Source organism: Scyliorhinus canicula, chromosome 6 (assembly GCF_902713615.1).
Source record: "Scyliorhinus canicula chromosome 6, sScyCan1.1, whole genome shotgun sequence".
Lineage (NCBI taxonomy): Eukaryota > Metazoa > Chordata > Chondrichthyes > Carcharhiniformes > Scyliorhinidae > Scyliorhinus > Scyliorhinus canicula.
Window position 1 is genome coordinate 98,203,792 of NC_052151.1, and position 22,316 is coordinate 98,226,107.

The 22,316-nt window shown below is 46.4% G+C and overlaps 1 protein-coding gene across 2 annotated transcripts in view; it reads left to right on the top strand.

The window, feature by feature from the left end:
• smpdl3a (sphingomyelin phosphodiesterase acid like 3A) overlaps positions 1 to 10,799 on the top strand; it is a 62,354-nt gene extending 51,555 nt beyond the window's left edge. For both annotated transcript variants that reach the window (XM_038799717.1, XM_038799718.1), the window contains 3 exons: positions 1,792 to 1,972; positions 4,044 to 4,168; positions 10,445 to 10,799. In XM_038799717.1, the coding sequence (XP_038655645.1) occupies positions 1,792 to 1,972; positions 4,044 to 4,168; positions 10,445 to 10,750 (612 nt within the window). In that variant the 3' untranslated portion in view covers positions 10,751 to 10,799. The remainder of the gene's footprint in view (positions 1 to 1,791; positions 1,973 to 4,043; positions 4,169 to 10,444) is intronic.
• The last annotated feature ends 11,517 nt before the right edge of the window (positions 10,800 to 22,316 follow it).

The following is a 22,316-nucleotide window of genomic DNA, read 5'->3' on the forward strand; positions in this document are numbered from 1 at the left end:
GTGGGCTTAAGTAGGGTGCACTTTCCAAGAGTCGGTGCAGACTCGATGGGCCGAATGGCCTCCTTCTGTACTGTAAATTCTATGATTCTATAGTGTCACTGACATCCCCTTCTGAAACATATGGCTGCACTCTTGCGTCTGCATCTGCTCTGGGATAACCTGATCCAGAGGTTAGAACCTGACTGGGACCCAGTTGGTCCTGGGATGCAGCAGACTTCCGACTGCTGCCTCCTCTGGATGTTCCTGCTTCCACTTGATATGCATTGGTAAACATGTGGTGCTCACCATAATGTGCCCGTCCATCACTTCGCCCAGTGAGATGTGTGGCTCTGCGCTGGTACAGGGTGGGGATGACAACTGTGATGCCTTGACTGTGGCATCCAAGTCTTCGACAGCAGGGGCGGGGACCACCCTGGATGGGCTGGCTCCATCGAATGGAGATCCTGCAGGAGAATGCCCATGTGGTCTGTGGGAGGGAAGAATCATTATGTCTGACATGGACAACCTACATGTGACAGACCATCTGGGTGCGGGTCGGTGAATACTTACCTCTGCGGCGCAGGCTCACCTCGGCATCGATGACCACTCTGTCCTTGGCCACACCTGCAACCTCCAGGGCCCATTCCAATGGCTGGGGTATACTGGTGGGTGCCAGGGTGTGCTGGGGCACAAGCATGGTATTGTGCTGTTGGGGATTCAGTGCCAGCCGCAGGATCGTTGATTTGCAGAGGGGCGGCGGGGGGGGGGGGGGGGGGGGGGGGTCATGTGGTGGCCCAGGGTGGCAGCTGGGACCAGTGCCATGGGGCCGATGTCAGCTCACCAGTGCAGTTCAGTGGAGGTTGTTTAGCTTCTTGCGGCACTAAGTGCCAGTTCTAATTATGACACTCCCCGTGCTGACGGCCGTTGCCACTGTCCCTCAGGTGGCACCGGCTGCCCTGTGGCTGACCCTCCGACTCCCTCAGGGGAACAGGGTACCCGTTTCATAGAATCACAGAATTTACAATGCAGATGGGGTCCATTCGGCCCATCGAGTCTGCACCAGCCCTTGGAATGAGCACCCTACTTAATCCCACGCTTCCACCCTATTCCTGTAAACCAGTAACCCCACCTAACCTTTTGGACATAAAGGGGCAATTCATCATGGCCAATCACCTAACCTGCACAGCTTTAGACTGTGGGAGGAAACCGGAGCACGCGGAGGAAACCCACGCAGACACGGAGAGAATGTGCAAACTCCACCGAGACAGTCACCCGAGGCCGGAATTGAACCCAGGACTCTGGAGCTGTGAGGCAACAGTCTGGTCAGGTTGTCATCTTCGAATCATGTAGCAGGTCTGTCCTACGGCATGGCAGCGTGCTGTCTGGGGTTTGCTCTGTGGGATTGGTTTGAGTGCTGTTCCCCCTCGTTAGCGGAGAGCTGCCAGGCGGACCAGGCGATTTAGCTGGCAGGACAATAGTTTCCAAGGTGAAGCCCTTGGAACACCATTACCGACCCTGATTGGCATTAGATACTGGTAGCTGTTCCGCCGTTGTTGGCCGTCGGGAAGCATCTGGCAATTCTTGCTTGCTACCACACTTAGAAACCTTTCCATTAGATCGCGCCCCAAAAGTTAGCTTCTGTTAGTAGGGTATGGTGGCAGAAATATTTTAAAGGTAAAACTCTTTAATGATTGGCTTAGATTTGCCTTCTATGTATTTAAAGGTAAGAAGGACAGTTGGAAGAAGAGTTTTAAATAACGACATTATGCTGAGTGGGTTTCAATTTCTCATCAGTGAATGCATTTCTTCCAGGTATATCTCATAGCACATGTTCCTCTGGGCTACTTGCCAGATTCAATGAGCACCACGGCAATAAGGGAGAAAGACAATGAGCGGCTGCTGCAGATTCTTTGCAAATACAGCGATGTCATCGATGGACAGTTTTTTGGTCACACTCACAAGGACAGCATCATGGTCCTTCTGGATAATCACGGTAATGGATTCTTGTTCCTTCCTCCTGTTGCTGACAGTTTTTTTCCAGTCGGTTTCTCCTTCCCCCAGGAAAGCATAAATTCCCTGCTGGAATATAGTTCCAAGGGTGTTGCTGATCCTCTCTTGTTCATGTGGCTTGTTTTTCATACAGATGTCCAGAAAATGGATAATCAGGTTGTGGAAGAATAAAAATGTGTTCAGTCATATTACACATGGTACCCACAAACTTTCATCAAAGGTTTCTGAAGATCCAAATCCCAGGCAAAATTAAAAACACTTTGCCCCTGCTGAATGGCAAGACCACTCGCGCGTTAGGCACCCGAATGCTGAACAAGAGGGGCTTCGGTCTGACTCTTTAACTGATTCACAGCATTGGTATTCCACTTCCATGTTTCCTGGTCCATCAGAGAGGGTGCTAGTTGATTGATTGATATTTATTGTCACATGTACCAAAGTACAGTGAAAAGTATTTTTCTGCAGCCAAGGGAACGTACACAGTACGTACATTGTAGACAAAAGAATAATGGACAGAGTACATTGACAATGGTACATCAACAAATAGTGATTGGTTACAGTGCGGAACAAGGGGCCAAACAAGAGCAGCATAGGGCATCGTAAATAGTGTTCTTACAGGGAACAGATCAGTCTGAAGGGGAGTCGTTGAGGAGTCTTGTAGCTGTGGGGAAGAAGCTGTTCCTATGTCTGGATGTGCAGGTCTTCAAACTTCTGTACCTTCTGCCTGATGGAAGGATCTGAAAGAGGGCAAAGTCCGGATGTGAGGGGTCTCTGGCAATGCTGTCTGCCTTCCTGAGGCAGCAGGAGGTGTAAACAGAATCAATGTGGGGGTGGCAAGCTTGTGTGATGTGATGTGCTGAGTTCACCAGACTCTGCAGTTTCTAGCGATCTTGGACCGAGCAGTTGCCATAACAAGCTGTAATGCAGCTGGATAGGATGTTCTCTGTGGCACATCTGTCAAAGTTTGTTAGATTTGATGCAGACATACCGAATTTCTTTAGCTTCCATAGGAAGGAGAGACGTTGTTGGGCTTTCTTGACTGTTGCATCAATGTGAGTGGGGCAGGACAAACTGTTGGTGATGGTGACCCCCAGGATCTTAAAGCTATCGACCATCTCTACTTCGGAGCCATTGATGTAGTCAGCGGGGTGGGGCATTGATATAGATGGGGAGGGGTGGTCGTGCTATGCTTCCTGACGTCGATGATCAGTTCCTTGGTCTTTCCAGCACTGAGAGAGAGGTTGTTTTTGGTACACCATGAAGTGATCTATCTCCCTTCTACAGTCTGATTTGTCGTTATTTGAGAAACGACCCATCACAGTCGTATCATCTGCAAACTTATAGATTGAATTGGAGTTGTATCTTACCACACAGTCGTGTGTGTACAGGGAGTACAGTAGAGAGCTGAACACACATCCTTGAAGGTGTTAAGAAAGGGATTTCTGATTAAAGGGACCTTGGCAGAGTTCAGAAAGATTGAACCACACACGTCGTTTTGAGGCTCAGCAACCATAGCAATGGGGAGACCTGGGAAGGTGCTTCGCTCTTACTTGAAGGTCCTTCTGTGAGATCTGAGGGACTGAAGTGAAACAAACTCTTCCAAAAACACTCAAGAAGCTTGACACCATCTGGGAGAAAACAGCTCATGTAACTGACACCCTAACTATTATTTGTGTGTTTGCTATAAATGCCTGAATAAAAATATTTTAAAAAAAGAACCACGCAGAAACTCTGGCTGTATTTCTTCAGAAGCTGTTTCTCAGCTTGTATGAGCTAACCTTCCAGCCACTCAATGTGGCTGGGTGCAATCATCCAATGAATGGGTAACACACAGTTGCTATGCTTTCTATATTTTAATCAAAGAGTGCAAGTTAAATGTGCCTCACAATACCCATGCTTGTTTCCATGGGTGGGTTCCAGTTTCGCCCCCATATTGATTTAGATCTCTAAAAGCATATTAATAATTTCAGGAATATATTTTAGAAATTTACGTATCGGTGTTGCAAATGTTTTCAATGATTAAGTTATTTTATTTCATGTCCATTATTCTTCACCAGGGTATCCTATCAACTCTTTATTTGTTGCACCAGCTGTCACTCCACAACGACGAACTTTGAACGGTGTAACCAATAACCCAGGATTACGCTTGTACAAGTATGACACAAATGACTACACCTTGTTGGTAAGAGTCTTTTAGACACTGGAATTTGGACAAAAGTGAGGCAGTGTTTCTGTTTTGGCCACAATCAGAAAATTCTTGTCAAAACATGCTTGCTATGGAATTGGGTTGGGCTTCATGTTTGTGTGAAAATGAATTGCTTAAATATAAATGTAGTGTTCCATGAAGCGGAACAGTTGGGCAATGTAATAGAAAGAATGGCGCTGGCGATTTTCAGCCCATGTTAGCCATCCGCGAGATCAGCGGCACAGGCGCAGTGGACAATGAGAATCTGGGAATGTGATTCTCGCTGGCTGGATCACATTTTCCCATTTTCCAGGCCCTTGCAGGTGCTGTAACGAGAACCTCACCACGGAAGGTCAGGAACCTCATTTAAACACATGAGCATCTTATCGAGCCTTCCCGAGACTTCCCCTCGCTGAATATTCATTGGGTGCCAACGTGACGTCACACCAGCATGATTTACAACAGCTGTATAAGAACAAGAACCTGGCAACCTCACCCCCAAGGGGATACCGGAGGTGAGCGCTCAGGTCGGCATCACCCTCCAGGGTGCCAATTGAAGAGGGGGCCCTGGAGAGGATGCGGGTGACCCAAATAAGTACAACTCGTCGCCTTGGGGAGGTTGGGGGGGTCAAGCTCAGTATCTAGGGGGGGGGGGGGGGAGGGGTGGTTATGGTGAGGGGGGTGGCTCGCAGCCCTTAACCCTTCATGGTTGTGAGCCTCTAGTTTTAAAGGGGTCTGGTGACTGGTTTGCAGGCAGCACCTCCCGTGTCCTCCTTGCTGGGCCTGTGGTGATATCATTGCTGAGGGATTGGCCTTCTAGAGCAACAGCTTGAAAGTGGGTGGGATTAGGTAAATCCAGAGTCAACACCGGGAGTGACTGTGAGGTCCCTGGGTGGTGTCATGTGATATGGCAGGCAGCATAGGCTGAGTGGGGGACATTGACAAGGGGTGTTCTCCAACTTCATGAGGGCTGAAGATCCATACACAATGAGGAGGACAAGTGCAGTCAGAATGAACCTCGACACTCTGGTTGTACTTTGAAGCCAGAGGGCATGAGCTGTCTGGACATTCAAGGCCACTGGTTATGGAGGCCAGCCTGTCAGGGATTGTGTATGGTGCCTGGCATGTTCAAGGTTTAATCCGCAGCCCACGAGAACTGGGGAATGAGGGTGCCCTCTAAGGAAGACATTGACTGCAAATTGCAGTCTTCACATGCATCAGGTATGCCTCACTTACCACAAAAGGAAGCCAGTTGCTGAATGAGCTCCTCGAGCTAATTGTGCCAATTTAGTCAGCATTGCAATGCGTGAGTGTGTCACTGATTGGTGCCCAATTGTTAACCCTGTTTGGTTTAAGGCAGTTTCTCTTTAAGGGGATGTCTCTTTAATTTGTCCTTACGTTTATTTGATTTAGTTTCCTTGGTTAATTGTTGACCAAATAGTTGGAAGCCTAACCCCCAAGCATTAAACTCTAAGGCTAATACTCATATCTCCATAACAGAGAGAGGTTTTTTTTATTAATCCTTGGCCTGGCCAGCATTTATTATCCATCCCTAATTGCCCTTGAACAGAGGGCATTTCAGAAGGGATTTTAAGAGTTAAACACATTGTTGTGTGTCTGCCGGCCTGGAGTCACATGTAAGCCAAACCGGGTACAATGCAGCTCCAAATGGAAGGCATTATGTTAAAGGTGCTCACCAGCTACCTTGTTCAGGCGATGATGGGCGGCAGAATCTTGTTTCCATCATGAGGCTAGAATGCAGACCCATTGAATGCACTCAACTGCCCTTGGAGGAGTCACCCATCCCGCAAAGGCTTGGAAGGGTCAAAGTGCTTCATTTCGGTGGAGTTGAGAGGGGCAACTGTGCGGAAGTGGCTATTATGTGACAGGAGAGGCAGTGAGGCTCATTGGAAAGGTGCTCGTATATGGGGATGCGCGCAGGTGGCTGTCCAAGATCCTGAGAGGGCTGTGGGCCAGGCCTCCTCAATGCTCACTTTGATCTTTTCCTTTCAGTTTTTGATTCGGTAAAATCACGGAGCCAGTCACGCTAACAGTTCTTTTGATTGCTATTGAGCAGCAGCAGTGACACTGACATGCCGCTGCACATGGCCTGGACCAGCGCCCTGCAGAGGAGGGAGAGACAGGGCCTGTTGATATTCTGGATGCTGTGACACAGGTGGCAGAGCCTCGGACGAGACACGATCGGCCAAGGGTATTCTGCCATAGAACTGCTTATCTCCAGATGTCCGAGGACCAGTGCCAGAGAAGACTGCTTCTGTCCCGGGGGTCAGTGGAGCACCTGTGCTAGGTAACGCAAGGGTTGGCATCACATGGATTGTGAAGCCACCCATTGCCTGTGGCATTGAAAGTTACTGCCGCTCTGAACTTCTATGCCAGCAGTTTGTTTCAGGGCTGCATGACTGACCTATGCGGCATCTCCCAGTCAGCAGTGCACAAGTGCATAAAGGAGGTCACAGATGTGTTATTTGAGGGCCCACATGTGCATCAACTTGGACTGGGACCCAGGCAAACCATGGTACCAGGGCCTTGGACTTCTCCCACATACTGGCATGCCCCAGGTACAGGGGGCGGGATTCTGCAATCCCATGGCAGAGTGTCCCGCGTTTTATGATGGTGTGAACGGACCGCTCCCACGACTAATTCTGGCCCCTCCAGGGGGCCAGCACGGCGCTGGAGCGGTCCGCGCCGCTCCAGCTGCAGATCCCGGCGCCAGAGACATAGCGTACACTGCACAGGGATGAAGCATTGCATTTGTGTGGGGGTTTGCGAAGCGTGGCACCATGACATTGTGGAGTATTCATATGGGTGATCAAAGTGATATTTAATATAAGTGCTTTAATACAATGGTGACATATCTCTATTAGTGCCCATGTTCACCCGTGTCCAGTAGGTGCCTATCATTGTTTACTCTTCCTCGCCCACTCACTACATCTAGGTGTATCCCCAGGATCCGAAGCTGAGGTTGGGGCGACCTTCTAACTTCCACACCCTGCTGCTTGAGATGATCTCGGCAGGCGTTCCATGAGGGGCCTGGACCTTGAGAGTTTGGGCCTACTTTCAGGCTGCACGGGTGGGGCAGGACTGCCCATCTCATTGTGTGAGGCTAGAGGTGTTTTGCTCATTGGGTGGTGGGGTCAGATGGGATGGACACCCCAGAGGGTCTCCTATTGCACTCCAGCCTATCCTATTCTCTTCGGGTGTCCGGGGAGTCCTGGCCTCCTCCATGGGATGGAAGGGCAGCTGGAGTGAGATCCTGAAGCCCCGTCGCACTCTGGCACTGATATTCATGGATTCCCATGAGTGCCTGCATCATTGCACTTATTCCCTCAGTTACGGAGGCCATAAGCCAAACCATGGAGCGGACATCCCCTGCCATGGAGTGCAAGTCATGTGCCAAGGTCTCCACTGTGGATGCCACCCTCGCAGTGCTGGCCCTGTTGCATAGGAGTGACAACACTCTCTACCCGGACAGAAGGCGATGACCTGAGCACCAGAGACTTTTGAGTTTGGGAGCTATTGGATAACGGAGAGAGGAAGGACGAGGTCAGAAAAATATTGTCACCACTGAAAATCTGCCATTAGACAAGGAGAGAAAAGTACCCCTGAATGATAACTGCATACCCACAGGGACACGCATACCTCACTTTGGGAACGACTGTATTTTAAAAAAAGTCTCAGAAATTTTGTGCAGAATTGTTTGCTGCTGGCAGGATTTGACTGATGTAACTCCAGCAGCAATGTCCTGGGACTGAGATGAATGACCTCCAGCACCCATCTTTTGTGCTAAGTATGACTCCAACCAGTGGAAAGGTATCCCCAAGTATTGCAAATACCCCTTGATGCTACACTCAGTCAAATGTGGTCTGGAGGACAAAGGCTTAACCTCATCTCTTGAGTTCAGCTCTTTTGTTCATATTTGGACCAAGGCTGCAATGAGGTCAGGATCTGAATAACACTGGCAGAATCCAAACTGAGAATCAGTGAGCAAGATATTGCTAAGTGCCAATTGACAGCACTTTCCATCATGATTCTGATGGGGGGAGGGGAGGGGGGGGGGTGGCACGGTGGTACAGTTGTTAGCACTGTTGCCTGACAGCTCCAGTAACCTGTGTTCAATTCTGGCATTGGGTGTCTGTCATTGTGGAATTTGCACGGTCTGTGTCTGAGTGGGTTCCCTCCGGGTGTTCCAGTTTCCTCCCACAGTCCAAAGATGTGCAGGTTAGGTGGATTGGTCATGTTAAATTGCCCCTTAGTATCCAATGATGTGCAGGTTAAGTGGGATTACAGGCACAGGGTGGGTATGTAGACCTAGGTAGGGTACTCTTTTGGAGGGTTGGTGCAGATGGCCTAATAGCCTTTGTCTGCACTGTAGGGATTCTATGATTTATATAGATTCTAAATTCCACCTGTCAGATGTCTGACCATTCTACTAGCCTAATTATGTAATTTTGCAGATGATTCATATCATCCTCACTATTTGCCACTCTTCCAATTTTGGTACAATCGGCACATTTTGAAATTTTACTCTTTACTTCAAGAGCCACATAATTTCTATGTATAAAAATACCTGTGGTCCAAGCACTGGCTCTTGGGGAATAGCAGCACTGTTTACTGTCCTCCTGTCTGAAAAATAACCATTTTCACGACCTGTAGTTCCCTTTCCTTAAGCCATTTTTATTAATCCAATCGAACACGCATCCCCATTCCATGTGCCATGATTTTGTTAACCAGCCTTTCATATGGTTCTTTTTGGAACACTTTCTTAAAATCCATGTAGACGACATCCACGGATTTCCTGTTACTTCTCTGATTGGCTCTCTTATACATAGGGCCAAGAAATCAGTGGTGTGGGAGATGGTGGTGTACTCATTGCGGCACTTCTCCACATCCACCTCGTACAAATAAAGTTCCCTTCCAGAGACCCAATGCACTGCCACATCATAAGCTGAGAAGTCTTCGGACCTGTGAATTAGAATGCCTGGGCAGCACGGTAGCGTTGTGGATAGCACAATTGCTTCACAGCTCCAGGGTCCCAGGTTCGATTCCCGGCTTGGGTCACTGTCTGTGTGGAGTCTGCACGTTCTCCCCGTGTGTGCGTGGGTTTCCTCCGGGTGCTCCGGTTTCCTCCCACAGTCCAAAGATGTGCGGGTTAGGTGGATTAGCCATGCTAAATTGTCCTTAGTGTCCTAAATTGCCCTTAATGTTGGGTGGGGTTACTGGGTAATGGGGACAGGGTGGAGGTGTGGGCATGGGTAGGGTGCTCTTTCCAAGAGCCGGTGCAGACTCGATGGGCTGAATGGCCTCCTTGTGCACTGTAAATTCTATGTAAATTCCATGTAAATGATGCCTTTTGGACGTTTTTGTCATCTTGGTGTTGCTCACCTGCTTCTTTGTTTATTTGTCCTTGATTACTCCCTTATACGTCTCTATCTGTAAATAATCTACAAACATACAAAATCCCTAATGGGCAGAGCAGCTCGCTCTTCAAGCCTGTCTCAAACAGTCATGACCCAACTAAACTGTTGTATTCACTTGAAAGTTGCAACAAAAAAACTTTAAAGAGATCTCGGCGAATTCAGGAACGAAATCTAGTAAATTCGTCTTCCCATCTTTCATTCTCAAAGAAATTGTTGTGATCCAAGGCAAGGACTCTGCACGTAGCCAGACAGACAGGATGCAACTAGGTTTATTCTACTACTCCTCAATACAATACTGTCTCACTCTCCACTGCCCCTCAGGGTTCTCCTCCCCGACCTGCTCCCAGGCCGGGGTTTATATTCTCTGGGGGATCCTCCAATTGGAAGGAAGCTCTGTCACCTAATCACCTGGGGAGTTTGCATTCCAAGGTGTAGGAGGGGAATCTAAAACAATGTAGGTTCAAACCCCTTTGGGGGCCGTAGCAGAAATCAAGGTAAGTTCCAGGAGGTTAGTGACCGTGAGGTGTATACTATTTCTGTACGTTGTGATACATGCTACAGCAAGAAACCCACACAGCTCCTTTTTGAATTATTGCAACAAATCCACACTTAACATGTGAGCTGGTAACCTATTCCAATTGTCAGTATGTCTTCATTTAAACCTCTTGATGTCTAACTTCGACCTGCAGCTGCATAGCTTAAATACACACAAACGTTTATTTTCCTTAGTTCAAATAGTCTGTCCACATAGACAAGAGACCCTTTAAAATCAAAAGCAGTTTTTAAAAATGATGTCCCAGGTAATACAGTGGAGTAAATATTGTTTTTCTTGCAGGATTTCTGGCAGTATTATCTGAATCTTACTGAAGCCAATGAGGAGAAAAGACCTGACTGGAAGCTGGAATACATCATGACAGAAGCTTATGGCATAAAAGACGTACAGCCAGAGTCCTTGTACGATTTAACTAATCAATTCATAGGGTTGCACAGTAAAAAATTTCAAATGTATTATGATCATTACTTTGTCAATTACAATATCAGTGTGCGTTGTGTTGGCCTTTGTAAAGTGAAACAGATATGTGCTATAAAATATTTAGATCATGCTGCATACACTAACTGCATTTTAAGAGGAATAGAGTAGGACTGTTTCAAGGAAAATATTTGTGTTGAACTCTTGTTACCTGTAATTTTTCAAAAAACTCTTCATTTTGTTTTGTTTCCTGAGAGGCTGCTTCTATTTTGCTCTTTTTAAATCAGTTTCCCAACTTTCATTTCTTCCTCTCCACGTGCATTTTTGGATAGAATTTTCCCATCTTTTTTCCGTGTCAGGCTTTGACTGAAACCCGGATTGTATCTCTCCAGCTGCACAGCTGCGCTTTTAGTCCAGATCACGAGCCTCTCTGAAAAAGAAAAAGTTTATGGCATCACTGTGGCAGGACGGGGCCTGATAGAGCCGGCAAGGCCACCTCCCGGGGAGCCTTTTAGAAACGGCACCCCGATCAGAACAGAAAATAAACCCCCGCCTCAAATCCTCACAATCACCTGAGACTCCCCTCCTCTCATCCCAGCGCAAGCAACAGGGCCCACAACCCCAACAAACATAACATGAGCTCCACCCCTAATGGGGCTCCCCAGAGGGTCCACCCTTGGTGCAGATTGGCACTGACAGTGACACCCTTTGCCAGTGGGAACTGCCTGGGTATGTCCCTCCCCCCCCCCCCCCCCCCCCCCCCCGGGTTATACTTACTTTTATGCCCCCCCAGGAGGATCCCCTTGACATTCAAACTTTCCAAACTTGTTGCAAACCTTGTTGATGTGATATCACATTGGCAAGGTTTGAATATTCAGTGAGGGGAGATCATGTGGCAGGGGGCTTGGTAATGAAATTAAAATATATGCAAATCTATTTAAATGAGACTCCCACCCTTTGTGGCCGTGATCCCCATTTTGTCATCGACGAATGGAGTGGAAAATTAGGAAATGAGCTCACCGGCGAAATCTCTCGAGACTTTGCGCCCATGTTTCTATTCTCACTGATAGTGGACACGGGTTCAAAATTTCAAAGTTTCCACCGTTCTACTTTCCTGCAACACTTTTTTGAATTATTTTTGTTGAATTATGTTTCCAGAGTTTCAGTTGGTGTTTCCTTATGTTCAAAGATAGGTCCAGTTTCAGCCCAGCTTCCAGTTGTGTTCCACAGGGCTCAGTGTTGGGACCCTTGCTGTTAGTTGCAGACATTATTAATATGGGAGACATGATTGGGAAATTTGCAGATGAGAAAAAACTTGACTGTGAAGTTGATAGTGAAAAGATTGTTGTTGACTCCGGGATTATATCAATGGTTTGGTTGAGTGGGCAGAGAAATGGCAAAGAGTGCAAACAAAGTAAGGGAATAATCAATAAATGGGAAGATATTGAGAGGGGTTGAAAAAGTGAGAGATCTTGGAGTACATGTCCACAGGTCAAAGTGGCAGGGGAGGTGGACCAAGTGGTCAAGAAAGTATGTGGAATGCTTTCCTTTACTGGGTGAGGTATTGAATACAAAGGTAGGGATGTAATGATGAAACTGTATAAAATGCTGCGTTACGCCACAGCTGGAATTATATGTTCAGTTCACATTACAGATAGAACATAATTGTTCTGGAGAGAGTACGGAGGAAATTTACAAGAATGGTGCAGCTATGAGGAGAGATTGGATAGGCTTGGGTTGCTTTCCTTAGAAGAATGGAGGCTAAGGGGCGACCTATTTGAAGAGTACAAAATTATGAGGGGCCTGGACTGGAAAGACTTGTTTCCCACGGGGCTTAGACTTAAGGTGATTGATAGAAGGATTAGAGGGAACATGAGGAAAAGCTTTTTCACCCAGAGGGTGGTGGGTGTCTGGAATTCACTGCCTAAATTGGTGGTTGAGGCTGAAACACTCAACTCATTTCAAAGGTGCCTGAATTTGTATCTAAAGTGCTAGAACCTGCAAGTCTATGGACCAGGTGTGAGAAAGTGGGATTAAAATGAGCAGTAAGTTTCTTTTTTTCTTTTTTAGCTGGCGCAGACACGATGGGCTAAATGGTCTCTTTCTGCACCATAACCTTTCTATGGTTCTAGGATCATACAGAAAGCAGTAATTTGACGTATTGTACCAGGACTTTGAAAGAGCTGACCAATTGGTTCCATTTCCCATATCTATCTCCAAAGTTCAGCAAATTATTCCACTTTGAGTATTCTCTTTTGAAAGCTAGTATTGAATCTGCTACTACCACGTTCCAAGGTAGTACATTCCAGGTCAGTGCAGCTTGTTATCTAAATACTTTTCCTCAAGATGCCATTAACTCAAATCTATGTCATCTTGTTACAGATCCTTCGGCCACTGAAAACAGTGTGCCCTTATTTACTTTATTGAAATCTTTCAACTATTTTGAATGCCTGTGTCAAATCTCCGCTCGGTCTGTTTGAATGAGGACAAACAGTTTCTCCTATCTCTCCGCATAACCTGAAGACCTTTCATACTGTATCATTCTCGGAAATCTTTTTTGCATCCTCTTCATGGCTTTAATATCCTTCCCAAAGAATTGGCCACTTTACGCTAGCTGGTGCCTAACCATTGTTTTGCAAACATTTAACATAGCCTCTATGTATAAGACTAAGAATTGTGTATACAATTCTCAACATCTGCAAGGAAATTTTCTTTCCTGATTCTGGAATCATGTGTCACTCTCACCTCGGAGTCAGAAAGTAATAGGTTCAAGTCTCACGCAAGGGAATTGTACATTGAATCTGGGATGAAACCTCAGTGCAATGCTCAGGGAGTGTAGGAGGTGCCCTCTTTTAGATGAGCCTCATAACTGAGATAATATCTGCCCTTTTAGCTGGACGGTGGTAGAGACCCATATCACTGGAGGAGGAAGTGTTTTCACTGTATCTTGGACATTAAAACAAGTTAACCTGGTTATTATCAGCCTGCTGTTTGTGAGACCTGTTGTGTGTATTTGGCTGCTGCATTTCCAACATTGCAACAATAACTTTGCTTCAGAAACATACTCCATTGGTTGTTTCAGATGTCCTAATGAAGTGGATTATAATCCTATCTCCATTTTGGAACTGTTCCTGATCAGGTGCACTCCTCTGATGATCACTCTTACTTTAAGGATGAGCAAGACAGGGCCCACAGACACTTAAATGGGTCTGAAGAACTGATCTAACTTTTCCCAAAGGAAAGGAACCACAGAGAATATATGACAAAGGGTCATCTGGGCTCGAAACATTAGCTCTTTTCTCTCCTGACAGATGCTGCCAGACCTGCTGAGATTTTCCAGCATTTTCTCTTTTGGTTTCAGATTCCAGCATCTGCAGTAATTCGCTTTTAACCGGAGAATATTACCGTCCTCCAGATAGCCTTTTGAATACATTTTGGCGAGATTATAACCACCAAGGTCTAAGGGCTTGAGTATCTCCCGTCAACAATGTACCTACTCACTGAAGACTGTACAGAGTTAGGTTATCGAGTTTGGATACAAAAAACTATAGGAGATAGTTTTCTAAATCATATAAACGTTTCTAAAAAACCAAATCCGCAATTCACTTTTGACGGTAATCACAACATTGATAGTATAATCCTGTTCCTAATGTGGAATCCAAATCTTATTAAGGTTACAGGGATTTTTACAATATCCATCAATATTTCAAGTAGTATTTACCTTAAATCCCAAGTAGAAAGCTACCCAGTCTAGCAACTTACCTCTGTCCCAATTAAGGATATAATAATAATTAGGGCACGTTCTCCCCGTGTGTGTGTGGGTTTCCTCCGGCTGCTCCGGTTTCCTCCCACAGTCCAAAGATGTGCAAGGTTAGGTGGATTGGCCATGCTAAATTGCCCTTGGGTTAGGTGGGGTTACTGGGTTACGGGGATAGGGTGGAGGTGTGAGCTTAAGTGGGGTGTTCTTTCCAAGAGCTGGTGCAGACTCGATGGGTCAAATGGCCTCCATCTGCACTGTAAATTCTATGACCTATGAATGTGAAAAGCCCCTAGTCGCCACATTCCATCGCCTGTTTGGGTATCAACTCTAAACTGCAGCAGCTATATCTTTACCTTGAGAGATGCTGCAGTGAATTTGATGAATCCAAAAATCTTACTGTGTGGTTCCATAAATAAACTGGACCAGCAGGAAGCATTTTGAGCACTTACGTTGGGCAACATAATTTGTTTTTGTTCAGACCCTTCATTTAGTCAACAACCTTCAAGGAAACAGGATACTAAGGTATGCAGATAGTGGTCACTACACTCAATTTTCAGGATTTAGTAGACAAGGATCATTCTTTAGGATCAACCTTAAGGATGTCATGTTTTAGATTGTAGTATCTTCTAATTTGTCAGTGCCATGCTGAAGTGGTGAATAGGCCAATTCCTGTTTTTTCAGGACTGCCTTGCTTTAAAGGATATGCTATATTCTATGCGACAGGATGTTATTGTCTTTGAGTGCACAGTTATACCCAGGCATGACTTCTAAACCTTTATCCAGCAGTTGAACTCTCTTAATTTTTAATCCCTACTTCATAAGAAAATCAATTTTAGCCCAGAAGACTTTAGGACCATAAGACGTAGGAGCAGAAATATGCCATTCTGCCCATCCAGTCTGCTCCACCACTCCATGAAATCATGACTGATCCAATGATAATCTTATAACTCTTTATTTATAGCTGGATTCCTTCGCACCGAGGCTGTGAAGCAACTTTATCAATGCAAGTTCTTTCTTTTGTGTTTTTCTGGTTTCAGCAGATATTTCTGCAATTGTATAGAGCATTAGTGAGGCCATACCTGGTGTACTGTGTGCAGTTGTGTCCTTGTCTGAGGAAGGATGTTCTTGATATGGAGGGAGAGCAGCGAAGGTTTACCGGGCTGATTCCTGGGATGGCTGGTCTGTCATATGAGGAGAGATTAAGTCAGCTAGGATTATATTCATTTGAGTTTAGAGGAGTGAGAGGGGATCTAATCGATACTTACATAAAATTCTAATAGGATTAGACAGGGTAGATTCAGAAAGAATGTTCCCAGTGGTGGTGTGTCCAGAACTAGGGGTCATAGTTTGAGGATAAGGGGCAAACCTTTTAGGACTGAGATGAAAAGACATTTTTTCACCCAGAGTGGTGAATCGTGGAATTTACTTCCATAGAAAGTAGTTGAGGCCAATAAAGAGTGCAGGAGAGCATGCCAGAAGCAACATCAGGCATAGAGAAAAATGAGGTGTAAGCCTGGTGAAGCTACAGCACAAGACTACTTGTGCGCCAAACACATAAGCAGCAAGTAATAGATAGAGCTATGTGATTCCACAATGAATACATCGGATCTAAGCTCTGTAGCCCTGCCACATCCAGCCATGAATTGTGGTGGACAATTAAACAACTCACTGGAGGAGGAGGCTCCACAAATATCCCCATCCTCAACGATGGTGGAGCCCAGCACATATGTGCAAAAGACAAGACTGAGGCATTCGCAACAATCTTCAATAAGGTTTGTGAGGCATGACCTACCCTTCACAAAACCTTGTTGACTATCGCTAATCAACTTGATAATCAAGATGATTGTAAACCCTATCTCTTATAACCTTTTCCAACATTTTACCCACAACCGAAGTAAGGCTCACAGGTCTATAATTACCAGGGCTGTCTCTACTCCCCTTCTTGAACAAGGGGACAACACTTGCTATCCTCCAGTCTTCCGGCACTATTCCTGTCGACAAAGACGACACAAAGATCAAGGACAAAGACTCTGCAATCTCCTCCCTGGCTTCCCAGAGAATCCTAGGATAAATCCCATCTGGCCCAAGGGACTTATCTATTTTTACACTTTCCAAAATTGCTAACACCTCCTCCTTGTGAACCTCAATTCCATCTAGCCTGGTCGACTGAACCTGAGTATTCTCCTCGACAACATTGTCTTTCTCCAGTGTAAACACTGACGAAAAATATCCATTTAACGCTTCCCCTATCTCCTCTGATTCCACACACAACTTTCCACTACTATCCTTGATTGGCCCTAATCTTACTCTAGTCATTCTTTTGTTCCTGATATACCTATAGAAAGCCTTAGAGTTTTCCTTGATCCTATCCGCCAATGACTTTTTGTGTCCTCTCCTCGCTCTTCTTAACTCTCCCTTTAGGTCCTTCCTGGCTAACCTGTAACTCTCAAGTGCCCTAACTGAGCTTTCATGTCTCATCCTAACATAAGCCTTCTTCTTCCTCTTGACAAGTGCTTCAACTTCCTTAGTAAACCACGGTTCCCTTGCTCGACAACTTCCTCCCTGCCTGACAGGTACATACTTATCAAGGACATGCAGTAGCTGTTCCTTGAACAAGCTCCACATTTCGATTGTACCCATCCCCTGCAGTTTCCTTCCCCATCCTATACATCCTAAATCTTGCCGAATAGCATCATAATTGCCTTTCCCCCAGCTATAATTCTTGCCTTGCGGTATATACCTATCCTGCCCATTGCTAAAGTAAACATAACCGAATTGTGATCACTATCACCAAAGTGCTCACCTACATCTAAATCTAACACCTGGCCGGGTTCATTACCCAGTACCAAATCCAATGTGGCCTCGCCCCTTGTTGGCCTGTCTACATACTGTGTCAGAAAACCCTCCTGCACACACCGCACAGAAACTGACCCATCTATAGTACTCGAACTATAGTATTTCCAGTCAATATTTGGAAAGTTAAAGTCCCCCATAACAACTACCCTGTTACTCTCGCTCCTGTCGAGAATCATCTTTGCAATCCTTTACATCTCTGAAACTATTCGGAGGTCTATAGACAACTCCCAACAGGGTGACCTCTCCTCTCCTGTTCCTAACCTCAGCCCATACTACCTCAGTAGACGAGTCTTCAAACGTCCTTTCTACCGCCGTAATACTTTCCTTGATTAACAATGCCGCCCCCCCCCCCCCCCCCCCCCCCCCCCCCCCCCCTCTTTTACCATCTTCTCTGTTCTTACAGAAACATCTAAATCCTGGAACCTGCAACAACCATTCCTGTCCCTGCTCTACCCATGTCTCCGAAATCACCACAACATCGAGATCCCAGGTACCAACCCATGCTGCAAGCTCACCCACCTTATTCCGGATGCTCCTGGTGTTGAAGTAGACACACTTCAAACCAGTGTCTTGCTTGCCGGTGCCCTCTTTCGAACTTTTAACCCTATCCCTGACCTCACTACTCTCAACATCCTGTACACTGGGACTAAAATTTAGTTTCCCATCCCCCTGCTGAATTAGTTTTAACCCCCCCCCCCCTCCCCGAAGAGCACTAGCAAATCCCCCCCCCCCCCCCCCCTCCAGGATATTGGTACCCCTCTGGTTCAGGTGAAGACCATCCTGTTTGTAGAGGTCCCACCTTCCCCAGAATGTGCCCCAATTATCCAGGAAACCAAAACCCTCCCTCCTGCACCATCCCTGTAGCCACGTGTTCAACTCCTCTCTCTTCTTATTTATCACTTCACTAGCACGTGGCACGGGTAACAACCCAGAGATAACAACTCTGTTTGTTCTAGCTCTTAGCTTCCACCCTAGCTCCCTGAATTTCTGTCTCAAATCCCCATCTCTCTTCCTACCTATGTCGTTGGTACCTATGTGGACCACGACTTGGGGCTGCTCCCCCTCCCCCTTAAGGATCCCAAAAACATGATCAGAGACATCACGAACCCTGGCACCTGGGAGGCAACACACCAACCGTGAGTCTCTTTCATTCCCACAGAACCTCCTGTCTGTTCCTCTAACTATGGAGTCCCCAATGACAAGTGCTCTGTTCCTCTTCTCCCTTCCCTTCTGTGCAACAGGGACAGACTCTGTGCCAGGGACCTGTGCCTCATTGCTTACCCCTGGTAAGTCGTCCCGCGCAACAGTATCCAAAACGGTATACTTGTTATAGAGGGGAACGACCACAGGGGATCCCTGCACTGCCTGCTGGTTCCCTCTCCCTCCCCTGACGGTAACCCATCTACCTTCTTCTTTTACCTGAGGTGTGACTACCTCCCTATAACTCCTCTCAATAACCCCCTCCGCCTCCCGAATTATCCGAAGTTCATCCAGCTCCAGCTCCGGGTCCCTAACGCGGTTCTCGAGGAGCTGGAGTTGGGGGCACTTCCCGCAGATGTAGTCGAGGTGACCCTTTCCTCCCACATTCTGCAGGAGGAACATTCAACTGCCCTAGCCTCTATTCCCACTGAACTATCTTCCCAACTACTGAAAACTAAAAAAAAAACAGGCACTGAAAAGAACCTATCCATCGAGACAGCATTCATAAGAACATAAGAACTAGGAGCAAGAGTAGGCCATCTGACCCCTCGAGCCTTCAATGAGATCATGGCTGATCTTTTGTGGACTCAGCTCCGCTTTCCGGCCTGAACACCATAACCCTTAATCCCTTTATTCTTCAAAAAACTATCAATCTTTATCTTAAAAAGATTTAATGAAGGAGCCTCAACTGCTTCACTGGGCAAGGAATTCCATAGATTCACAACACTTTGGGTGAATAAGTTCCTCCTAAACTCAGTCCTAAATCTACTTCCCCTTATTTTGAGGCTATGTTCATTTGTATATCAGGCAGCAATGTGTATTCTCTTCAACAGGCTAAACAAGCCAGCAGAAACACTAGGAGCTGAGAAATTCTCATCAAGTATGTAGGAATTATATTTTAATGAACCAGCCACATCTCTCTGATAAATCTTTTAAATATATCAGCCTGAAAATGTATTTGGGAAATTTGAAGTAGGATGTTGTAAAGTTGTTGGTATGTAACACAGTGGTTAGCACTGTGGCTTCACAGTACCAGGGTCCCAGTTTCAATTCCTGGCTTGGGTCGCTGTCTATGCGGAGTCTGCATGTTCTCCCTGTGTCTGTGTGGGTTTCCTCCGGGTGCTCCGGTTTCCTCCCACAAGTCCCGAAAATCGTGCTGTTAGGTGAATTGGATATTCTGAATTCTCCCTCTGTGTACCTGAACAGGCGCAAGAGTGTGGTGACTAGGGGCTTAGCACAGTAACTTCATTGCAGTGTTAATGTAAGCCTACTTGTGACAATAATAAAGATTATTATTATTCCTTTGCCCAATTCTCATGCTATTTCTAAGTGCTTGCTCAAGGACTAGGAGTGACATAATAACTTCATTTCTAGTGAGTTTTTTGGACAGAGGTTGCCTCCTTTCAGGTACACAGAAACCTGAGATGGGCCCATGGCAGAATGTATTTTTGGGATTGGTTCTTCAGTACCTTATGGTTACATACTTGTTCCCACTTTAGGGTATTTCTTCAACCTCTTAAAGATGTGTTGCTCTCATGAAGGAGAGCACGTTTCTTTGTTCAGATTCCTGCTTTCATACAGGATGCAAGATTAGTATCACTGATATTTTGGAAAACAGACCTAACAGTATCCCTCAAATCCTCAAACTCCCGGGAAGAAATGTGTTGGATGTTCCAAAGCTTACAGACCATTAATAAATGCTTCCATGGTAGAATTAGTGGTTTGGAGGGCATGTGGATAGGTGCAAAATATTCCTGACAGGTTTTGCCTTGGTCAAGGATGCACTGTTTTGAGCATTCCTCTGATATCCACAGAGAGTAGGCAGATATTGTTTGAGATAGAAAGCAGAGCCTCAATCCCTGTGTGATGTTCTGCTAGCATTCTTCTCTTCCTTACAAGATCTCTGAGCTTATTGTCTGCATCTCCAAACATACGCACTGTTCCTGGCCCTGCAATAAGAAAGTTAGGTACCTCTTCCATTCTTGCATCCTCTGGGCAATTTGTATTTCGTACTATCTCTTTAGACTGTTAAGTACTGCTGAGGAGAAGAATGGAGGGGATTTATTTTTTCTGATGCTTCTTGCCCTTACAGGTCCTGAAGGCTTATCTTTTTTACCTTCAGTCTTTCAAATAAATAACCACATTAAAATTATGGTACCCACTTCCTTTTTTCCTCTGTGTGGGGTCACAAAACAATAATCTGAACAGATATGATGCAGATGAAGTTGATTTTAATTGCAGTACGTTATTTTGCTGTGGGCAAACCCGTTAAAGCCACTGGGCCTCCAACTCCTCCATTCCCCCCCCCCCCCCCCCCCCCCCCCCGGCCCCTTCCCCCTCCACCCCCGGATAGATTAGAACATGGGCCAGGAGCTGAAAACTCCGTTTCCAACATAATTTAATTTCAACTGGAGCGTGAGTTCCCACCCATCACAGCATTCAGCCATCTTGCATCCCAATAAATGTTGCCCTATCCAATTGTCTGCACAGCCAATGGGATATCACGCCAGTCTGAAACTTGTCCAGACCAACGTGAGGCGGATATAAGGAGTTACATGGAAGAAGGCCGGATAGGTTGCGTAAATAGGAAAAGGGAGGCCTTCAACAACTGTGGATCTTGGAACACCACGTTCATCAATGGGTGGATGGAGCATCAATAGCATGGATCTGATGTGACCATCAATTCATATGAGATGATTAGTAGAAGTGAACAGTGGTTTTAATAAGCTAGATCTGTGCCTGCCTGCGACTGCTCTGTACTGAGTGCCGCCTACAGGCTGTAGATCTATATACCTCCCCCGAAGGGGCGGAGCCACAGGCAGAGCCCACAAGGGCATCAACATAATACAACACAGTACAGAGGTGAATTGTAATAGCATACATTCACCACAGGATCATAGCAGGAATTCTCAGGAGATGGATTTTCTTGAAGCAAGAGTTTCCAGGATGTGGATCGTCAGACTGCAGGTAGACAGCTGCTGTGCTGTGGGGGGAATTGGATGAGGAGGAGAGGAATGAGGAGCAGGGGCAGGTGCGGAGGCCTAGAAGGGGTAGAGATGGGGGTTTGTGGTAGGGAATTAAGAGAAATGCAGCAGGAGAGAGGGGGGCATGGACTGTGAGGTTCTATGGAATGGGAGTGCGAAGGGCCATAGTAGAGTGTCGAGAGGAGTGGGGCAGGGCCTGCATGGTGACGTTAGATATGAGAGTATGCAGATATGAATGGGCATAGGGGGTAGGAGGGGAAAGGGTTCAGAGGGATGGGTCACTGGTGTCGACATGCATCCTGTGGGGGATGGGGGGGAGGGGAGAACTGAGGGAATTGTTGATAGGAAGAGTTGATGAGGACAGTGCGAGCCGGTATGGTGAGGGGGAGGTCTGGAGTGACAGGTGAATGAACGCTGAGGGTTGTTGGAGAGGGAACAGAAGTAAGACTGGAATATGGGGTAAGGCAGGATGGGGGGGCATGTCTATTGTAACAGGATTGTGCTCCTCAGAAAGATAGCGATCATAGAGTCATAGATGTTTACCGCACGGAAACAGGTTCTTCGGCCCAGCTTGTCCATGCCATACAGTTTCTATCACTAGGTTAGTCCCACTTGCCTGCATTTGGCCCATATCCCTCGATACCCACCCTGCCCATGTAACTGTCTAACTGCTTTTTAAAAAACAAAATCGTACCCGCCTCTGGCAGCCCATTCCAGATGCTCACCACCCTCTGAGTGAAGAAATTTCCCCTCTGGTCTCTTTTGTATCTCTCCCGTCTCACCTTAAACCTATGCCTTTTAGTTCTAGACGCCTCTATCTTTGGGAAATTATGTTGACTATCTACATTACCTGTGCTCCTCCTTATTTTATAGACCTCTATAAGAACACCCCTCAGCCTCCTACGCTCCTATCTAGCCTCTTCTTATAACTCAGACA